Here is a 20313-nt window from a genome sequence, read left to right on the forward strand (position 1 = left end):
AGATGGCGGCAAAGCATTGTTTTCTATGAGACAAAGCCTGACTAAATGAAACTCCTCACTTCACTTCCTTGGCACCAAGCTGCCCCAAGATAGCACCCAAACAATATTCTTATATTAGATATGGCTTTGACCTGAGGGCTAAAATAGCCACTCGGTCAGTTTTTCAACAAATCGTAGAGGATAGGTTAAAAAAAACAAAAAAACATCAGCCAATTTATGAATTTGCCAATATGCGGGCATTCACACTACTAAAGTTAATCACTGATAGCTGAAAAGACGACATAATTATGACAACAAAGTATTTACTTTTCATCAGTACTGAAAGCTGCAATCTTGTCAGGACATTTTAGGCAACAAACAAAGAGAAACCACGCACGAAAAAAAGTGCAACTAAAAACCAACAGGTGGAACGCGTACAAGCCACGCTGCATCATTTTACTGCTTGTATCAGCAATTTTTAGCTTTATGAACATTATTAGTTTCAAAGTGGGTTGTGAAAACACAAAGCGTGGCTATAAAAATGGACTCAAATGATTTGAGATGACTTCGCCTCAATTCAAGGGGTGCGATTAACTTGACTCTCCACATTGGTAAGCCACACCTCCTCCAGCGCTCTATAAACACATGTTCATTCGTTTCGTTTTCAAACAACCAGCCAACTTTGTGGATTCAAACAATTGGCAGGCTGAACTTGAAGCAATGGATGCAACATTTGTTGTTTTCCAGCTGGTAATGGCCTCCATAGTTCATGGTAAATATACTTCAAAATCTCCAGCAATTCTTCTTTTTTATTAATATTCTTGTTAATTAAGTACCAAGAATTTAAAGTTCCTTTAACTTTAGGTGAAAATGTGTTTTGTATGTATCGTAAACGACAATGTGATGACAATACATTATATATTTTGCAACTAGAGTTCTATTATAGTTACCTTGAAATAAAGATGATTCTCGTATTTCTTTCGAATGGAAGAAGCTGTTTTGCGACTGCGACTGGAATTGGTCCCTAGAGCGGTGTGGTACTGGTAGCTTTCCACCAAACATAGTTTACATCATCTTTATTTTTTTTTCTGTTTACAGGTGCGTTGCTCATTCGAGGCCCGAACCAGAACATTATGGAAGGTGACAGCGTCACGTTGGAGTGCCTGTACTCAGACAATGCGTTCAACATCAGTCGGGTGAGGTTTGAAAGCTTCTCAGAGGTGAGCTATCTGGCCAACGTGCTGTTTAAAATGCTCCTCAAGCCTTGGAAAGAAAAGTTAGTTCTAGCTAGTGACATTCAGTTTATAATAATAATTATGATTTTAAAAACACAGTCTGCCACAACAATTGAGCCTAGGTGGGGGGCAGCAGTGCCTGGCAGCCCTGGCACTCCATCGTGACCTGGCAGTTATAATAACAGGGGGGGAGGTGGGTTCTCACTAGCTTCATGGCGGTGCTTTGTCTTGCACCTTCTTTTCTCACTCCCCTCTAGAAACTTTGTACTGTTTGACTGTTCAATAAATAACCATTATAACCAGCGGCATCTTAAAAACTCCACCGTGACACAGTAAAACTGTTCCGCCATAAAAGGGATACAGATCCTCCATTCTGTTTGAGCTAACAGCCAAACAGGACCAAAAAAAAGCTACTGCCCCCAAGCCCTCCAAATGCTCTTTACGGTATTTTTCTCTTTACTTATTATCCATCCATCCATCCATTTTCTTCCACTTATCCGAGGTCGGGTCGCAGGGGCAGTAGCTTTAGCAGTGAAGCCCAGACTTCCCTCTCCCCAGCCACTTCCCCCGACTCTTCTGGGGGGAGTTCCCTGGCCAGATTCTCCAAGATTGGGCCTCCCAATCTCACCGTTATTGCCCTCATGAGCATTGAAGTCCCCCAGCAGAACGATGGAGTCCCCAGCGGGAGCGCTCTCCTGCACTCCCTCCAAGAACTCCGAAAAGGGTGGGGACTGAACTGCTGTTTGGTGCGTAGGCACAACCAACAGTCAGGACCCGTTCCCCCCCACCCGGTGGAGGAGGGAGGCTAACCTCTTGTTAAAATATATTTAAAATGTCATACTTAGGAGATATTATCTTATTTTGTGTGTATATTTTCCAACTTACTAAAGTCATCCTGACGTGCGTGAGTGGGGCAACTTGTTGCAGAAATATTTTTGAACCCAAGTCAATATTAAACAATTATATCAGTTCAATTCAGATCAGGTCAATTAAATTCAGTTTAATTAAACTGCCGCTACACAGCAGCAAAAAGACAGGAGGCACAGGGTGAGACCACTGTCAAAGGCACACACACACAGGGAAATACACCACTCTAAGGATGGCAAGACAATTTCAGTTTTCCAGATTATTATTAATTTTGAGTTTCAGTCACAACTACCTGTACCAGTGTACTCTGAATTAAATACAGTGGAACCTTGCTAGAATGGACTAATAGGGGTTTAGCCAATTATCAGTTACATTGAAGCACTTTTTTTTTGGAGATCATATGCACTCATAGTACTGTACAGTACAAAATTATTGTTTTGTAGTTTTTTTTCGTGTCCTAAAATGCCCTGTACAGTACAAAATTATTATAAATAAGTATAAAAACGGCGGCACTGTAGACAACTGGTTAGCACATCTGCCTCACAGTTCTGAGGACCGGGGTTCAAATCCCGGCGCCGCCTGTGTGGAGTTTGCATGTTCTCCCCGTGCCTGGGTGGGTTTTCTCCAGGCACTCGGGTTTCCTCCCATATCCCAAAAAGATGGTAGGTTAATTGAAGACTCTAAATTGCCCATAGGTGTGAATGTGAGTGCGAAAGAAACATAGAAACAAACAACCATGTTTGTTTCTATGTGCCCTGCGATTGGCTGGCGACCGGTTCAGGGTGTACCCCGCCTCTCGCCCGAAGATAGCTGGGATAGGCTCCAGCACGCCCGCGACCCTCGTGAGGATAAGCGGAACGGAAGATGAATGAACGAAAGTAAAAAAAACAGAAATGTTTGAAAGTTTCCCATTTCATCCAAACTAACCATGGCGGTGTGGATGGTCATGTTGACATTATTGACATACAGTAATTAGCGTGCTTCCTAGTTCCTAATCCATTGCCAAAGGTGAAGGGCTTGACAAAAAAAAAGTTACTCTACCAAAAATAGTATGTTCCAGACTCCAAAGGCTTGTGTTTGTATTCCTCAGAGTGAACACCGCAGCCATGCCGTTCTCTTTCTGCCAGTGCTCTATGCACAATAGACAATAGATATAACCATCGTCACACGGCAACCACGTCAATGCCTCACAATCAACAAGGACGCCACGTAGGCACGGGAGTCACGTCTTATGAAATTGGATCTAGTCATATTGTATATCTGTGACACAGAAATAAATATGTTAGTCTCATTCTCTGCCTGCATTGCACCACAGCGCCAGTAAACAACAGCGGCCGAATCTGGAACTAACAGACTTTGTCAATGGCTTTTAAAGTGACAAATGGAAACTATTTTTGGACCTTTGTTCAGACCCGATGGTCCTTTTTATCCGATATCCGTTATGTTGGGTTCTGTTTTCTCGACGTTTGACTGAATAACTACAAATGGCTTTTGCTTCACCACAGTGCCATCTGCTGAATCACTTGAGCCACTGTACCACTTTCCTTGAACACAATCAATACAGTATTTTTTTGCCATTTAAAATGTATGTATATAATGTATTTTGAAACATATTTTCATGTATATTTTAAAATATATATACAATGTCCTCCCACTTTTCACGATTCACACAATTCTGAAAATGAACCTATAATTGCTCGTTTTTTACACAGGCCAAAAACCACTGGCTGATATAAAAGTATTGCTTTGGCATCATCATGTGGCATCTTGATTTCAAGGAACTATTGGGAGAGACCGAAGAAGCTTTATTTAGTGAGGCCATTGCCCTATCTAATGGAAAAGTAATGCTTTGTTGACATCTTGTGGCAACTACAGTGGTACCTTGAGATACAAGTTTAATTTGTTCCGCAATCATGGTCGTAACCCAAAACGCTGACATCTCAAAACATATTTAACTTTGAAATGAATGGTGATGCTATTAATCCATTCCAGCCTCCCTGAAACAAACAATTTTTGCAATGTTTTTTTAATAAAAATAAAAATAGCACGCTTTACTAATGTACTTGATAAAGCAGCGTAATTATAAAATTGAATAGAAGGTAAAGAATTAAACACGAACAGTTTTTGACACAATTTTTGCTTAAAATCAATATATTGTGCTGTGACTTCTGGCGTACGGGACTTGGCCACAGGAGGGTATTACAATATGAAATACGAATGTACATGAAGGAGGTGGTCACAATCAGTAAGCTGCAGCAATATTGGTTGTCCTTCAAAGAGAATACAGAATATATGCCTGTGAGTATTGGTATATTGTCTGTCTACATATTTTGTTCCACCATTTGTGTTCAAATATCCATTTCTTAAAGGGTTATGACACCGCGAGCCTGTCTCTGTCGTTTTGCATTGTTTGTTAGCATTAAGCTAAACAAACATTTCTAAAGCAAAGCTATGTGGTTATTTTAAATACACAACATGTAATTGTCTTTGTTTTATGTTTAGTTTGACAGTATACTACAAGTTGGAGTGGCAATAAATAGCTTGGAGCCCTTTTTTGACAAATTGTTCACGTTCTCAAATTTTCTCTCACAAGTCAAAGCAAAAAATCGTCCGAACGACGGTTCGTGTCTTAAAAAAACTCCTAGGTTGGGTCACTCGTATTGCAAGGCACCCATCCATCCATCCATTTTCTACCGCTTATCCGAGGTCGGGTCGTGGGGGCAGTAGCAGGGACGCCCAGACTTCCCTCTCCCCAGCCACTTCATCCAGCTCTTCCGGGGGGATCCCGAGGCGTTCCCAGGCCAGCCGAAAGACACAGTCTCTCCAGCGTGTCCTGGTTCGTCCCCGGGGTCTCCTTCCAGTGGGGCATGCCCGGAACACCTCACCGGGGAGGCGCCCGGGAGGCATCCGAATCAGATGCTACAGCACCTCATCTGGCTCCTCTCGATGTGAAGGAGCAGCGGCTCTACTCTGAGATCCTCCCGGATGACCGAGCTTCTCACCCTATCTCTAAGGGAGAGCCCAGACACCTTGCGGAGGAAACTCATTTCGGCCGCATGCATCCGGGATCTTGTTCTTTCGGTCACGACCCACAGCTCGTGACCATAGGTGAGGGTAGCAACGTAGATCGACTGGTAAATTGAGAGCTTCGCCTTTCGGCTTAGCTCCTTCTTTACCACAACGGACCGATACAAAGTCCGCATCACTGCAGACGCTGCACCGATCCGCCTGTCGATCTCCCGTTCCATTCTTCCCTCACTCGTGAACAAGACCCCAAGATACTTGAACTCCTCCACTTGGGGCAGGATCTCATCCCCGACCTGGAGAGGGCACGCCACCCTTTTCCGACTGAGGACCATGGTCTCAGATTTGGAGCTGCTGATTCTCATCCCAGCCGCTTCACACTCGGCTGCGAACTGTTCCAGTGAGAGTTTGAGATCACGGCTTGATGAAGCCAACAGAACCACATCATCTGCAAAAAGCAAGGCACTATTATTGGCAATTCTAAACCTTTCAAATGGGGGTGTCAATTACTTGAGGAGTTTTGCTATTCACTTTTGAGTTTGGGGAACACTGCATTTTAATAGCTCTCATTTAATATAGTTGAATACATCTTTTTGTATTTAGTTTTTGATATATTTTACTTCACGTTTCCTTTCCCCTCTCTTTTACCTTCACAGCTCCTCGTGATGTGGCGCCCAGTGTGGCCGACCTCTTGGTGCTTTTACGACCTGAATGTGGAGCAGGTGGATGACAAAATGGTGCTGCACGTTCCCCATGTTGCCCACTTTGCGGAGGGGATCTTCCGCTGCGTGTCGGACGACCACACGCTGAGTGCACCGAACAACGCCTCCAAGACGCTGTCCTTCAAAGTGCACTGTGAGTGCTACTGTGTGCATGCAAGAAAGAATCGCTTGCTGCTCCTTTTTTTTTTTTTTTTTGCACAAATCTTGGGACACGTACTGCTGCTGAATCTTAAAGGAAACATATTATGAACAATTTACTTCTTAATTGCTTGTATCCAAACAGTAGGGTCTCGAAGGTGCTTTCCCACCTGTCAGTTGTGAAGTTGCACAACCAAGTAAATCTTTTGTCAACTGACTATTCTTTAAAGTGTGTTTGTGAGTGGGTCAGTCTGAGTTACAGTATGGCTAATTTACACTTATCCACAGGTTTTTTGCAGGGTAAAAAACATGTCCTCCTCCGATGTTAGAATTTCCTGTATACAGGAAATTCGATGCAGTTTATGATTTCCTAGGATATTCCACCAAGAGCACAAAATATGCAAATAGGTAATTTAGTTCAGCATATAACTGAGTTCCACACACACACAAAAGGTGAATAGTACCAAACAACATAGTTTCTCCTCCAATAACTTGGCTGTTTACAACTTTGTGGAAACAGTTTGGTGTGGAAGAAGTCTGTCAAACACATTTACGATGAACTGGACTGTATACTGTATAAAACACTCTTCCATATCTTGTAGAAATGGAAGCTTCTATATGTCCCAATATTTTTTCTCATGCAGTGTATTTGGGGAGTAGCAGACATTAATTGACAGTCACAATAAAGGGGGGGAAAACATGGTTTTGTTTTTGCTCCTGTCAAGGCTAGCAGATTGTAATCCCAAGATAGAGTGTTGTTCATATTTGCGGCCCAGCAGGCACTAAAGGAACACTTCCAGTCATGCAGCGCTCTCCTGAGTGAGGGACACAGAAACACATTAATAATGAATAATAGAAGAAATATTCATTCACTGCACTCACAGGCAGCAGCATGACTGTCTCTCTTTTGTTTTGGTGATTCAAATTCTTTCCCTCCTCAGCAGGAGATCAAATTTATCAGCGCGCTTTGTGTTTAACGGCGTCCATGGCACGGCCGTTTGGACTAAAGGCGTCCTCCATCTTCCCTGTGGCCGTCCAATCGACCCGGGGGGCTGCACGATAGCCTCCTCGGTCTCATCCTCGGCCTCACGGGAGGAATCAATAAGAAGTTGAGATTAGACCGGAGGGAGAGGACAGTGAGGATGAGGGCCTTGCATTGAGATGGAGGAGAAGATGAGCCATTATTCACAACACTTCTTCTCAATAAGTCTATTACTGTACCATCATTATTGATTATTCCAGATTGTGAGTCACCAAGAGGCTTTCTTACTTGAGTTTATCATACTCTGAACAAGGGATAATAAAACGAAAATTTTTAGCTTTTGGCTCGGGCTCCCTCTACTTTAAACAAAGCCAGTCTGCTTGATCCTATTGTATGTTTGATTGTAGATCTGGGAGAGGTGCATCTATCCAGGGAGGGCTTCAGCAACTTCATCGGTCTGCCACAGGAGCTTCGCGTACAGCGAGGAGACGACGTGGTGCTCAAGTGCTCGGCCAGCTCCTCGGAAGAGCCCGACTATTGCTGGTACAAGGAGGTGAGCCGGGAAATGAATGAATTTACATGGACTCTTTATTTAGTACCTACTTTGTTCCAGCCATGTCATCATTTTCTCCACTATTTTCCCCTGTCAAGCTGCCCCTTTGCTTTTCCTTTCATCACGCTTGGCTGACCCTACTTAAAGAAGGGATGGCCTAATGAGTTTCGGACAAGCGGGAGGCGACCTTAAAGCAGTCATGCGGGTAGATTTGTAATGATGTTTTCTTTTGACTGTTTGGCAAAACAAACAATGAATTATTCAAATGCTACGCTCAAGTCGACGCTCGAGGGAAATTAATGTCACAATATGACAGTGAATGTGCCATTATGGCAAAAGTTGATGAATTGGCAAATGCATGAGAGCTTCAAAGTCAACATCCGAGGCCAGGCAGACAATAGAAAATGTCAAATCAATAACCGTATTGATTTTGAGTGATATCGGATAGGGTCAAAAGTCAAGGGAGCGTCGACATCATCATGCAATTCTTCTTCAAGCCAAAATTACCGTGGGAAAGCTCAGTTGCAAATCAGTACACAAGAATCCATGCTCCTGCAGCAAACTATCTTGCAAGTTCTTCTTATTATCATTTTACCTGCAACACTAGTGAGGATAAGCGGTGTAGAAAATGGATGGCTGGATGGATGGATGGCTAAATTAACGATTTAAACTTCCAGGTTTTTACAATAAATTTAATGAGAAAATAAGAAATAAAATACTAATAACTAATACTAAAATTGTATACTGCACTTTTTTGATACTTTTCATTTGATGAAAAAGACATATTGTATTAAATAAAAACAATGAATACAAAAATAAATGATATGAATAAAATCAATTTCGTAAAATATTTAAAACTTGAATTCTTACAATAGATTTTATACAAAAGTTAACTCGACAAAATTATAAAAACGGAATAAAATGAAACATGAAAATACAATTAATAAAATACATTTGATGAAAAATATAATATATTTTATAAATAAAATCTATCCATCCATTTTCCGCACTGCTTATCCTCACTAAGGTCGTGGGCGTGCTGGAGCCTATCCCAGCTGACTCTAGGCGAGAGGAGCCAGCCAATCGGAGGGAAAACATAGAACCATTCGCACTCACAGTCACACCTACGGATAATCTAGAGTCTTCAATTAACCTACCGTGCATGTTTTGGGATCTGGGAGGAAACCGGAGTACTTCGAGAAAACCCCCGCAGACAGAAAATGGATGGATGGATGGATGTGTACAATACATTTGCCACATTCTACCTTGAGTGTGCCCGATCTCGTCCGATCTTGAAACCTAAGTAGGGTTGGTCCTGGTTAGTACTTGGATGGGAGACCACCTAGGAATACCAGGTTACTGGGGGTTGGGCAGTAGGCCAATCATCTGCTCCCATGAAAAACTACAGATTACAGAAACCACAATTGCAGCCTAATGTGCCTTATGACACTGAGAGCTCTCAACTACTGTAAACTGATACAATACCTTTAAAGAAAACAATACATATTTTTTTCTTACGCTGAAGATTATAATGAATTCGATTAAATATTGAATCTTAAAATTTATAAAATACATTTAATGAAAAAATATAATGAATTAATTTGAAAACATAATAATATGTTCAAATAAAATGTAAATTAAACAGTTTACCTTTGTATTATAAATGTAGGAAAAATAGAATATACAATTATGCAAGATATAATACATCAAATAAAGAATAATTATCATAATATTTTCTCTCCAGCTCTCTGATGAGGTGAGTCTAGAAAAAAATAAATTAGAATGTTTTTCCCAAAGATGACATTATAGTCAGACAAGCAGTCATGCGAAAAGGATGTCACGTCATCACGTTTTTAATGAGTCAATCCTGTTAATTTGCTTGTTAAAGGGTCAGTCTAATTCTGGGTTGTCGTCAGATTTACAATACCTGCTCCAATCCTGTGCAGTGCTGTGAATTATGGTGTGTGTGCTTTCTTGTAGGTATTCAGTACCTGCCACTGTCCTTGCTTCCTGTCAGCGTGACTGACAGCCCTGCGGCAGCGACTGTCAGTCCCGCGGTCAAGAAAGCGACGGGGAGAAGTGTTTAGTTGTGTATTTGAATGCGCGTTATCTATGTGGTAGATTTAGGGCAGGCAGGGAAGCGGCATCCCAGCATGCCGTTTTGATAGACAGCAAACCGTGGGCACAGCAGCCCGGCGGTAATGACAGCAAGACACAGACACAATCGGGGCCGCTTGCTTTGCCAACCCACAGATTTGCATACAAAATGCTGCTTTGGCCAAACCTGGCCTGTTTTTTTTTTTTTTTTTCTGGGAGTGTTGGGAGGGTGGAATCCTCTTAATTCTGATCCATTCAAATTGAAATGGTCTTTCTTGGCAGGCATCTCAGCTCCCACGAGCCAAATCATTTGCATGGTGTAATGTCTTTTTGGGGGGTTGTTTTGTTGCTCCTTAACGCCACCTCCACATTTGTTTGCGAGCTTATTTGTTTGGAGCGCCGTCTCATAATCGTGATGCTATTTCTGTGTCAGAATCTATCGCTTGCTCCCTCGCCATCTCATTACGCCTCATGTCGCCCGTTTGTATGTTGTTGTTGCTCCTGCCTCGCTCTCTGCAGACGGTGGCATTATCTAGGTTAGTGACTTGCGTATGTGTTTCCCCGCTATATCGCAGTTCATTGTTTGCGCCCCTGGCAAAATTGCTAATTTCTAAACATTTTTTGTGGGTTTTTACAGGATACGGGCAAGTAAAAATTTGGAGTTGCTTGCTTTCAGTGTAGTATCACGTTGTGTCACAACATGCTAGGCAGCACTGAGGTCTATCTACCGGGAGAGAAGACGTGTAGTAGTTGTTTATGACAGCTTTGTCATTGTGTCGTGTTGTTACCACTGCAACCAAAGTGTCTCTATAAATCTGTCAACGTTTTAGCCCTCATCTTAGCATATCTAAGGAGTCTTGGCAATTTAAAACATAGATAATATTCTTGTAGTCTAGCAGTCTTACCACGTATGCCTGTGAGTATTTTTGTCTGCTGTGTTTATACGTGTTGCTGTTCCATGTGTGTTAAAGCCGTAGTTGTTTGAAGGTTTATAATTAACGTAACATATGAAAATTTGCGTCAGCATGCCGTCTATGGCGTTTCGCATTATATATTAACATTCTGCGGCACGATGGAGACTTGTTAGAGTGTCTGCCTCACAGTTCCGAGGACCGGGGTTCAATCCCCGGCCCCGCCTGTGTGGAGTTTGCATGTTCTCCCCGTGCCTGCGTGGGTTTTCTCCGGGCACTCCGGTTTCCTCCCACATCCAAAAAACATGCATGGTAGGTTGATTGAGCACTCTAAATTGCCCGTCGGTGTGAATGTGACTGCAAATGGTTGTTTGTTTGTATGTCTCCTGCGAATGGCTCAGGGTGTACCCCGCCTCCTGCCCGATGATAGCTGGTATAGGCTCCAGCAAGCCCACGACCCTAGTGAGGAGAAGCGTCTCAGAAAATGGATGGATATATCGCGGTCTGTTTTATTGACGTTCCACTGTACCTGCAAAAGGCAGCAAACAAACTACAGTGGTGCTTTGAGTGGCCTGACTTATGAATTTTTCCAAATACGGTGGGTCAACTTTTTTCTTTAACTTTCTGTTCATGTTCCCTTCAGGGTGATGACTGGATCCTGCCATCGTCCGTGATAACACTAAAGAAAGTGAGCGACATGGACAGCGGCGTGTACACGTGCACAGTGGACCATCCCACAGCGTTGCTCGAAAAAATGCGCAACATTAGCCTGGTTGTTCTGCCTGGTAAGAAAAACAAGGTCTACATATCAGTGTCCTGTGAGGGAATACATCCATCCATCCATCCATTTTCTTTATCGCTTATCCTCAATAGGGTCGCGGGCTGCTGGAGCCTATCCCAGCTATCTTCCGGCGGGAGGCGGGGTACAATCTGAACCGGTCACCAGCCAATAGCAGGGCACATAGAAACAAACAACCATTCGCACTCACATTCACACCTACGGGCAATTTAGAGTGCTCAATCAACCTACCATGAATGTTTTTGGGATGTGGGAGGAAACCGGAGTGCCCGGAGAAAACCCACGCAGGCACGGGGAGAACATGCAAACTCCACACAGGCGGGGCTGGGATTTGAACCCTGGTCCCCAGTAATGTGAGGCAGATGTGCTAAACAGTCTTCCACTGTGGAAACGAAGAAAACTTTCTCAAAAGCGCTCTTGATTCCTCAAATGAGCAAGGAGAAAGCCCCAATGGACAGGAAGATACACCAACATCACAATATCTGAAATGAAAATCAGTATCTCATAAGGGCAGAATGGTATGCTAAAACACATGGTTTGGTACGTACCTTCGTTTTAAGTTGATGGTTCGGTTCAAATTAGCTAAACCAAACAACATGCAAAAAAATGAAACATGCAAAACATCTCTTGTGTATACAGAGACGCATTTTCATTTATTATGAAACATAAAATAACTGCAAACTGCTAATGAAATTGAATACAATATATGGAAGATTCTCAAACAAAAAGATAGAATTTTTAAAAAATGTTAAAGACTCGTCATTAAAAGTTAGGGGTATTGGGCGTGGAGGTGAAATTTCAGGATGAACCTAAAATGCATCCCACTTAATTGATTTGTATAACTCCCGAAATAGTGGTGCTTTGAGATACGAGTGACACAACTACCAAGTTTTCGAGGTACAAGCTATTGTCTGGATGATTTTTTTGCTTTTTTGTTGTTGTTGTTTTTTTTTTGTTTAATGCTAACAAACAATATAAAATGCCAATGATGGGCTGACAAATAGGACCGGTGTTGCAGAGTTATAACCCTTTAAGCAACCGCTAGTTGAACACAAACAGTGGAGCAGCACATGTAGACAGATAATATAACAGTATTTTAAGGCATACTGTATATTTGCTATCGTCTGTGGAAAAACAACACATATTACTGCAGCTTATTCAGAAGTTTTAACCGTCTCCATGCGTCTCTGTATGTCTGTATAAACTGCCCCCCAGGTGGCCAAGGCACACACACACACACACACACACACACACCAGACGGAGCAGCACAATGTCCATTGAATTGAAGAAAAAAATAGAGGCAAAAACTGTTGAATTATTTGCATTCTATTTAATTATGTCACTACTGTATGTTTTTAAAAATAAAAAACATTATAGAGTGCTATTTTTCTCATTAAAAACACATTTCAGATTTTTTTGTTATTTTTGGAGAGGCTGGAGAACATTTTTGAGAACATGTCAAGAATAACTGCGATTGGCTGGCGACCAGTTCGGAATGTACCCTGCCTCTTGCCCAGAGTCAGCTGGGACAGGCTCCAGCATGCCCGCGACCTTAATGAGGACAAGTGGTAGGGAAAATGAATGAATGAATGTCAAGAATAAAAAGATCTAAAAAAGAAGTCAATAAAAAAAAAAATAAGTCATTGACCATCCATCCACATCCATCTATATTCTATGGAGCTTTTCCTCATTGTAATTCCTATCCCATCTGACTTTGGGCAAGTACACCCTGAACTGGTTGTCAGCCAAATGCATCAATTCATTTCTTGCTAATTTACCCCACGTTCATAAACAAACAGCCCAACTGACACAATTTTTCATCAGTTTTCAGCTCCAAACTGTGTGGCGTAAACGGCTGCTGTACTAAGATGCTCCCTTTCCGCCTCCTCCGCAGGGATGTAGAGCTTTATTCTGTATGAGGGTAATGAAATGTGAAAGTCGTCCGAGTCGCTTCAATTAGAAACACGGGTGGTCTTGACGGCTGCTGTCCCGCCGGACTGACGGTTTGTCTCTGTCCCAACGGGCAAACTGTCTTATTTTTCACTGAACGCTAATACTCGAGCCGCAGCGCTAATTTCATTACAACATTCCCGGCTAATCCAATTAGGGCGCCTCATCTGTCTCCATCATCTTTATGGGTGACCTGTGAGAGGACTGCAGTGTTCCTATGGGCCGCCCTTTTTGAAACGCCGTCCTCTACTACCCGGTAAAAGTGTCATTAAGCTAGTCTGCGTTGTTTATTATGGGGGAGATGGTACGACTGCGGCAATTGACTCCCGGTTCGCCGTCGTGCCAAAGTGTTTCAGATCACTTTCCCGGGAGCGCATCTGCTAATTAAACAGGAAATCACTTGGGGATGCTGATAATGATTTTTCATCCTTGAAGGGCTCCGGAATGTCTCATGTCGCGACTTGTGCTGGAAAGCCACCAGGTAAAATCGTTAAAAATGACACCTCTGCGAATATTCCTGGTGGGAACTGTTCATACAAATATTTTGATATTTTACAAAAAGACCCTATTAGGGCTGCAACTAACGATTATGTTAATAATCGAGTTATGTGTCAATTACTTTTTTAGATTAATCAATGAATCGGATAAAATCACTTTATTCGATAACAGGACATTATTTCAAAGTGACAGTGAAGAGAATGCACAAACATCAATTGATTATTGTATTTTGTATTCATGATTGGCACTATGGGGGTCCATCATCTGGTGCTACATCCCTGTTAACCAGTATTATAATGTCTTTCTTTTGCATTTTGTCTCAATGATTGCATCGCTCTGCATTCACGCAAAATTGTGAAGTTATTTCTTCATTTTAAAATGTTTATATAATATTATAAGTCTTGTTAAATAGCAAGCATGTCCTCATTTTGTTCATTTTTTTACGAATGAAATTTACAGATACATGCTGCTCATTGGATGGTGACGATACAGTAAAATCAGACCTTTGGTTTGCTGTAACATGTTCTAATTCACCACCACCAGTGCTCAATTGACTTCTTTCTTTGGCATTTCAGCTCAAAGACTCCCACCATTTTAAAGGAATTTCAATTTTCTACTTTTAAAATATCTTACAGGAAATGTTTCAAATGGTATGTTGGGATTGCTACGATATGCGGGGGAAGCTCAGGGCATCGTTGACTTGACACCTCACACTCTACGGCTCCGATCCGCAGAGAACGCCGGTTGGATTGGACCCCACAGCGGCCATCTCGTGCTGATGACCTTCGGCCTCCCGGTGCTCGCCGCCGTGTTGAGTGCGTGCATATACCACAGGAAGAAGAGAGCCAAGAGAAAACCCATGTAAGGACACCTACTACCTTATTTAATTGCCCTTACGGGATGAATAGACTATCTATCTATCTATCTATCTATCTATCTATCTATCTATCTATCTATCTGTCTATCTGTCTATCTGTCTGTCTGTCTGTCTGTCTGTCTCCATCCCCTCCCTACCAATCTAATCGACTGTTGATCCTGCTTTTACTGTTTTATTCAATTCTGTTTTCCCAACTCAGCCTCTCATAAAGCTACGCGATTAATCTTAATGTTCAGCGAATCGTTGTATTTGTACGATAATAAAGTTTGCTTTTAGGAGAAGTCCTCATCAAATTATAATTGTTATTCCAAAGTTATTCTCGTAACAGAATTTTTTTCCTCGTAAAAGTGTGACTTTATTCTTTGTATCTCAGAAAAATCTGACTTTATTCTCCTAATGTTAATTTTTTTTTTTTGGTGTAAAATTGAGATTTTATTCTCAATTTTACACCAAAAAACACCCTTTTCTCATAAAATTACTCATTTATTATTGTAAAATTACAACGTTATTCCCATAACAGTACAATTTTATTCTTGTAAAATTGAGACTTTCTTTTCATAAAACGACGGCGTTATTGTCATAAAACGAAGAATTTATTCTCATAACATTACAACCTTTTTTTCCCTCAAAATGCTAGAACTTCAGTCTCATAATGTAACTTCATTCTCATCACATTCCGCCTTTTTTTCTTGGAAACTTACAATTTTATTTTCGTAACATCACAATTTCTTTCTCATAAAATTAGAACTTAATTCTCCTAACATTGCAACTTTTTTTATTACAAATTTAGTCTCGTAATATATCTTTATTCTTGTAACATTACCACTTTATTTGCGTATAAAATGTAAAATGAAAACTTTTTTCTCGCAAAATCACAACTTCATTCTTATAAAATTACAAATTTAGTCTTGAAACGTTGCAATTTGTTTCATGTAAAATTTAGACTTTATTTTAAAATTGCTACTTTGTTCTCATAGAATTAGGACTTTACGCTCACATCATCACATTTGTCTTAAATATTTCAAATTTAGTCCCACAATATTTTGTTTTTCCACATAAGAGTTATTGTTATAAATTCAAATTTTATTCATAAACTGAGGACTTTTTTCTCTTAAAATAAAAAAATTCAATTAACATTACAACTTCTTTCTGGTAAAATTACAACTTTATTCTCGTAAATTTAAATATTTTTTTCCCATAAAATTGAGACTTGATTCTTGCAACTTTGAAACATTTCTCTCATTATTCTTTCAAAATTATGACTTTGTTCCTCATATAATGACAACTTTATTCCATCATTGGGATGATTGCATGACTATGTTCATAGTCCCCAACAGTCCTTTGTAAGACGTTCCAGAAGAAAACGTGGCTTAGCCTGCTATAGTATCGTATAGAAGCTAACCTTTCTGCAGAGTGCATATAAGTGCTTGTCCACATCAGCCCTGTTTGTGTTGTCTTGTTCTGTGTGTAGCGTCTATGTGCATGTGTCTGTGCGCTGAATATTAATGTGGATCTCAGCAGGTCCGTCCGACCCGACCGCCCTCGCCTGTGCGCTTCTGCGCGCCCTGCCGCCGCTGACCTATTAACAGCAGCTTGAAGTCATTGGTACCATTTGAAGTGTAAAAAGCACCCTGGCAGCGAGACATTAATGGAAGTCACGTCAAAGTTGCCCGGCGACAGCATGTTAATGTGCACCGTGACCCCTTCCGCTGCTTCGCTCATTGACCTCTTCTCCAAATGTGCTGAAAAATTAGCATTTTCATAGGAAATTTCCTGATTCATGCATATTTATGGCGAATAAGAAAATGTATCCAACTTATCGACCCTTTCCAGTTAAATGAATTCCAAAAGAATTATTAGCATTAACATTTCTGGTACTGCATACTTTTATGCCCCCTTTCTATCCTATGTGTCCATTTCATCCATTTTCAACACTGCTTATCCTGGTTAGGGTCGCGGGACGCTGGAGCCTATCCCAGCTGACATCGGGCGAAAGGCGGACTGCACCCTGAACTGGTCGCCAGTCAGTCGCAGGGCACATATAGACGCAGACAACCATTCGCACTCACATTCACACCGTCACTGAGTGGGAACTGAACCCACGCTGCCCGCACCAAAGTCAGGCGAGTGTACTACTAGACCATCAGTGACTATCTTATGTGTCATAATCCTAATTATTTACTGTATAAAGAATTTTAAAAAACTGCGATTGACTGGGGAATAGTCCAGGGTGTACCCTTGCATAAAGTCAGCAGCTCCAGCTCACCCGTGACCCGTGGCGCCATAGCAAATAGATGAAATAATTTTGAAAAATAGAATTAACATTTTATTGTTTTTGCTACGACCAGTTGGCCGTGCTAATACATGGAAAGCATGCACACAAAGAGAAATGCAACAGCTCGGTAAATGGCAACTTTCCCTCCTTTACTTGACTCTAAAATTGTGAGTGATCCTGTAAAAGCAGATTTTTCTTCACTTTTTTAATATCCATCCATCCATTTTCTCTACCGCTTCTCCTCACTAGGGTCGTGGGCGTGCTGGAGCATATCCCAGCTATCTTCGGGCGAGAGGCGGGGTACACCCTGAACCGGTCGCCAGCCAATTGCATGGCACGTAGAAACAAACAACCATTCGCATTCACATTTATACCTACGGGCAATTTCGTCTTCAATTAACCTACCACGCATGTTTTTGGGATGTGGGAGGAAACCGGAGTACCTGGAGAAAACCCGTGCAGGCACGAGGAGAACGTGCAAACTCCACACAGGCGAGGTCGGATTGGAACCCGGGTCCTCAGAACTGTGAGGCAGATGTGCTAACCAGTCGTCCACCGTGCCGCCCACTTTTTTAATATTTGAAGTAGTTAAAGTTTTTTGTTTTAGTTGTATTCCAAGATTTTCATTTTTTTCTCCTAAAATTGAACATTTTACACCCACGACTTTGTCATCACTTTTTTTCACAGAAAACATATTTTTGTATTATGAGAGTTCTTCTTTCTTGAGACACCTTTTTAATTGTATTATCACTATTATTATTCTTGCAATCTTACAACCTGTCTTGTCAAATAGTTTTTCTCATAAACTTTTGACTTTTTTTTCATTATAGTTCCCCCCTTATAATATTACATTACCGTATTCTAGTATTGTAACAATGTATTCTCACAATATACGATATTTTTGTAAAACACACCTCTTAAATTGAAAAAAAACAAAACAAAAAAACTAAAGACTTGATTATGACTCGGAATAATAGTAGAGATTTTCGTAAATCCCGACTTTTAATTAGCGAACTGTGATGCAGACGTGCTGACCAGTAGCTCACCATGTGGCCTAAATTTTCAAATAAAAATGTTGTGAATTAGCAAATTTTGAAGGCCATGGGCAGGTTAGATTGACATGGCAACACATTCAAGCTGAAATCTGATTAGACAAACAAAATCTAACATCCACGAACGAATACAATTTCATGAACAAATGCTCGAATTTAGGTTGCAAATGTAGGCCAGTGCTTCTGATAGTGTTTTGGGCAGCAGCGATGGCCTGACCGTAATGTAATTGATAAGGTACCATTACTGCGTTACAGCAAAACCTATCGATTGTCTGTAATTTTAGGTACTTTTGTAATGTCTCGCAACAAAGAATAATTCGGGGTTTGAACACTAGTTACTTCTAATGGTTCCTTACCAGGGCTTCTATGCGTATGTGTATATTTTTAAGCTTGTGTGCATGTCCAGAAGAGATCCATAGCCTAGAAAGTTCCCTCAGGTACTTTCAGACTCCTAATCACGCCCACCTGTCTTTTTGGCTTCCGTAGTGATGACCGGTCCCAGACCAAGCCCATCTACAAGGACAGCACAGAGGCTCTCCACTCAAACAGCCGAGACAAACAGCCTCTCGTCGCGGTGTGACGGCCGCGGCGAGGATGGAATGGAAGGAAGATGGAGTGCGCGGCCAGAGAGTGACGGATGGCGTCGGGTGGCTACTTAAGAGCGACCCAGATGGTTATAGATGAGCGAGGCTATAGGGAGGGCAGAAATCGAAAGAAGTAGCTTGCAAAAAAAAAAAAAACACAAAAAAACCAGGGGTGAGTGATTGCTTTGCGGGCGCTTGCGGGGGTGGGCCGTGGCCGTGGACAAAAGGCGAACAATTTTCTCCCTATTTATTCCGCAGCGTGGAAGGTGATGAGCTATCGGCTTTTTAGCATTGTTAGCTGGGGATGTATCTGGTGGGTGTGCACTTCAGAATCTTTCGCCAAGATAATGTCGGAGTTTGATTTCTGCATGAGATCTTCATCTGGTTCCCAGAACATCATTTAACCCTTTTTAAGCTGCTTTTTACAACCTTTGCACCGTCAATTGCTGATTTCATGGAAGACTTTTTTACTCACCGCCCACAACCTGTGCATATTAAAGTGCATTATGAATAATAATCACATGAATGTACAATCAGCGGTAGCCGGCAGCTTGGGGATCCATGTGGTGACGCATTTGAAGCGGCTCTCTTTTCCCACCATAGAAAAACCCATAGAAAATATTTGCTTTAAACGTGGGGGAATATTGTATTGTAGATGCTTTTATTGTAATGTTTTTTTTAAACTCATTTTCAGGTATCTAAATTGTGATAAAGAATATGGTCCAGGGAAAGAATACACCATAATTATATTCTTTCAAGTGAAAATGAGGACGAATCCTATCATTGTCCTTCTGTTGCCGGTCTCCTACATTCTCGTCATTGGGTCGGTCGCCTTCCCCCGACAATATTTCATTTTGTTTTGCATCTTCCGGTTTTAAAACTGACAGTCGAGTCCAGGGTAACATTTTCAGTCTGTCAGCTAAACCACTAATCAAAGCAGGATTCCCAACATTATACAACTCTTACCTGTCTCCTCCTTTCTCGTTCGTCATTGGGTCTTTCGGATTACATCTCAGGATAACATTTTAACATTCCCCTATTGTTACAAGAGTAAAAGAAAGTTAAACCTGTAATTGAAGTAATACACATCTTGCCTGTCTCCTACATGTTTGCGATTGGGTCTTTTTGTTTTCTTTTTTTGTATGGTTCCTCCACTGTGACTAATAAGTATAAAAATAATTTAATGACTGTGACCATGAATCCTGCCACTGTAACTTTGATAACAAGCGACGCTGAAGAATGTGATCGTGTTGCCGGAACGTATAATATAGGGAATACACACAAAAAAGCCAAAGAATACAGAAGAAAAAACACGGCCACACCATTGACGCTCACTGAACCGAGGTCACACGAGCTACGCTGGAGGCATATTTAGCGCAAAATTGGTTGAATTACAAATTTTTCAGCGGGCATTTGAGTGTAGGGCTTTTTCCTGAATCAAGGGTGAAAATGACGAATGGAAAAGCAATGATGTAATGAGTGTCCAATCAAATTGCTGATATGTATCAGATTGCTCTAATATTTCCGATACTACCCCGAGGGGCCATAGTTGCATGGTACACATCGGGGATATGCTCTAATGTCCTAATAGTTCTCATTTCTTTCATAGTTCACTTGTCCTCATTGATTGACTCACAGTCAGGCGTGTGGGGTCCATTTTGAACTCGCGCTTCACTTCCCAAATATGGTTTCTTGTCCAATAAGCAGATTGCACAGGAATCCATGACTCTTTGAATGTTTGCTACTTGTTAAATAAAATGATTTGCTGAG

General features: G+C 41.4%; 1 protein-coding gene across 1 annotated transcript; it reads left to right on the plus strand.

The window, feature by feature from the left end:
• The first annotated feature begins 660 nt into the window (after positions 1-660).
• On the plus strand, positions 661-20313 carry si:ch211-79k12.1 (uncharacterized protein LOC568891 homolog). The gene is made up of 7 exons (XM_061675620.1): positions 661-751; positions 1078-1199; positions 5762-5960; positions 7355-7500; positions 11152-11293; positions 14391-14616; positions 18446-20313. The coding sequence occupies exons 1-7, from the start codon at positions 700-702 to the stop codon at positions 18537-18539; spliced, it is 981 nt and encodes a 326-aa protein (XP_061531604.1). The 5' UTR covers positions 661-699; the 3' UTR covers positions 18540-20313.

This window comes from Phycodurus eques, chromosome 4 (assembly GCF_024500275.1).
Source record: "Phycodurus eques isolate BA_2022a chromosome 4, UOR_Pequ_1.1, whole genome shotgun sequence".
NCBI classification, from domain to species: Eukaryota; Metazoa; Chordata; class Actinopteri; order Syngnathiformes; family Syngnathidae; genus Phycodurus; species Phycodurus eques.

What these genes read in the sequence shown, in the direction of transcription:
- si:ch211-79k12.1 (XM_061675620.1), top strand. Translation starts at nt 700, where the DNA reads ATGGATGCAACATTTGTTGTTTTCCAGCTGGTAATGGCCTCCATAGTT. An exon ending in ACTATTGCTGGTACAAGGAG is followed by an intron (nt 7,501 to 11,151) that starts GTGAGCCGGGAA and finishes TGTTCCCTTCAG; the next exon opens with GGTGATGACTGGATCCTGCC. An exon ending in TAGCCTGGTTGTTCTGCCTG is followed by an intron (nt 11,294 to 14,390) that starts GTAAGAAAAACA and finishes AATATCTTACAG; the next exon opens with GAAATGTTTCAAATGGTATG.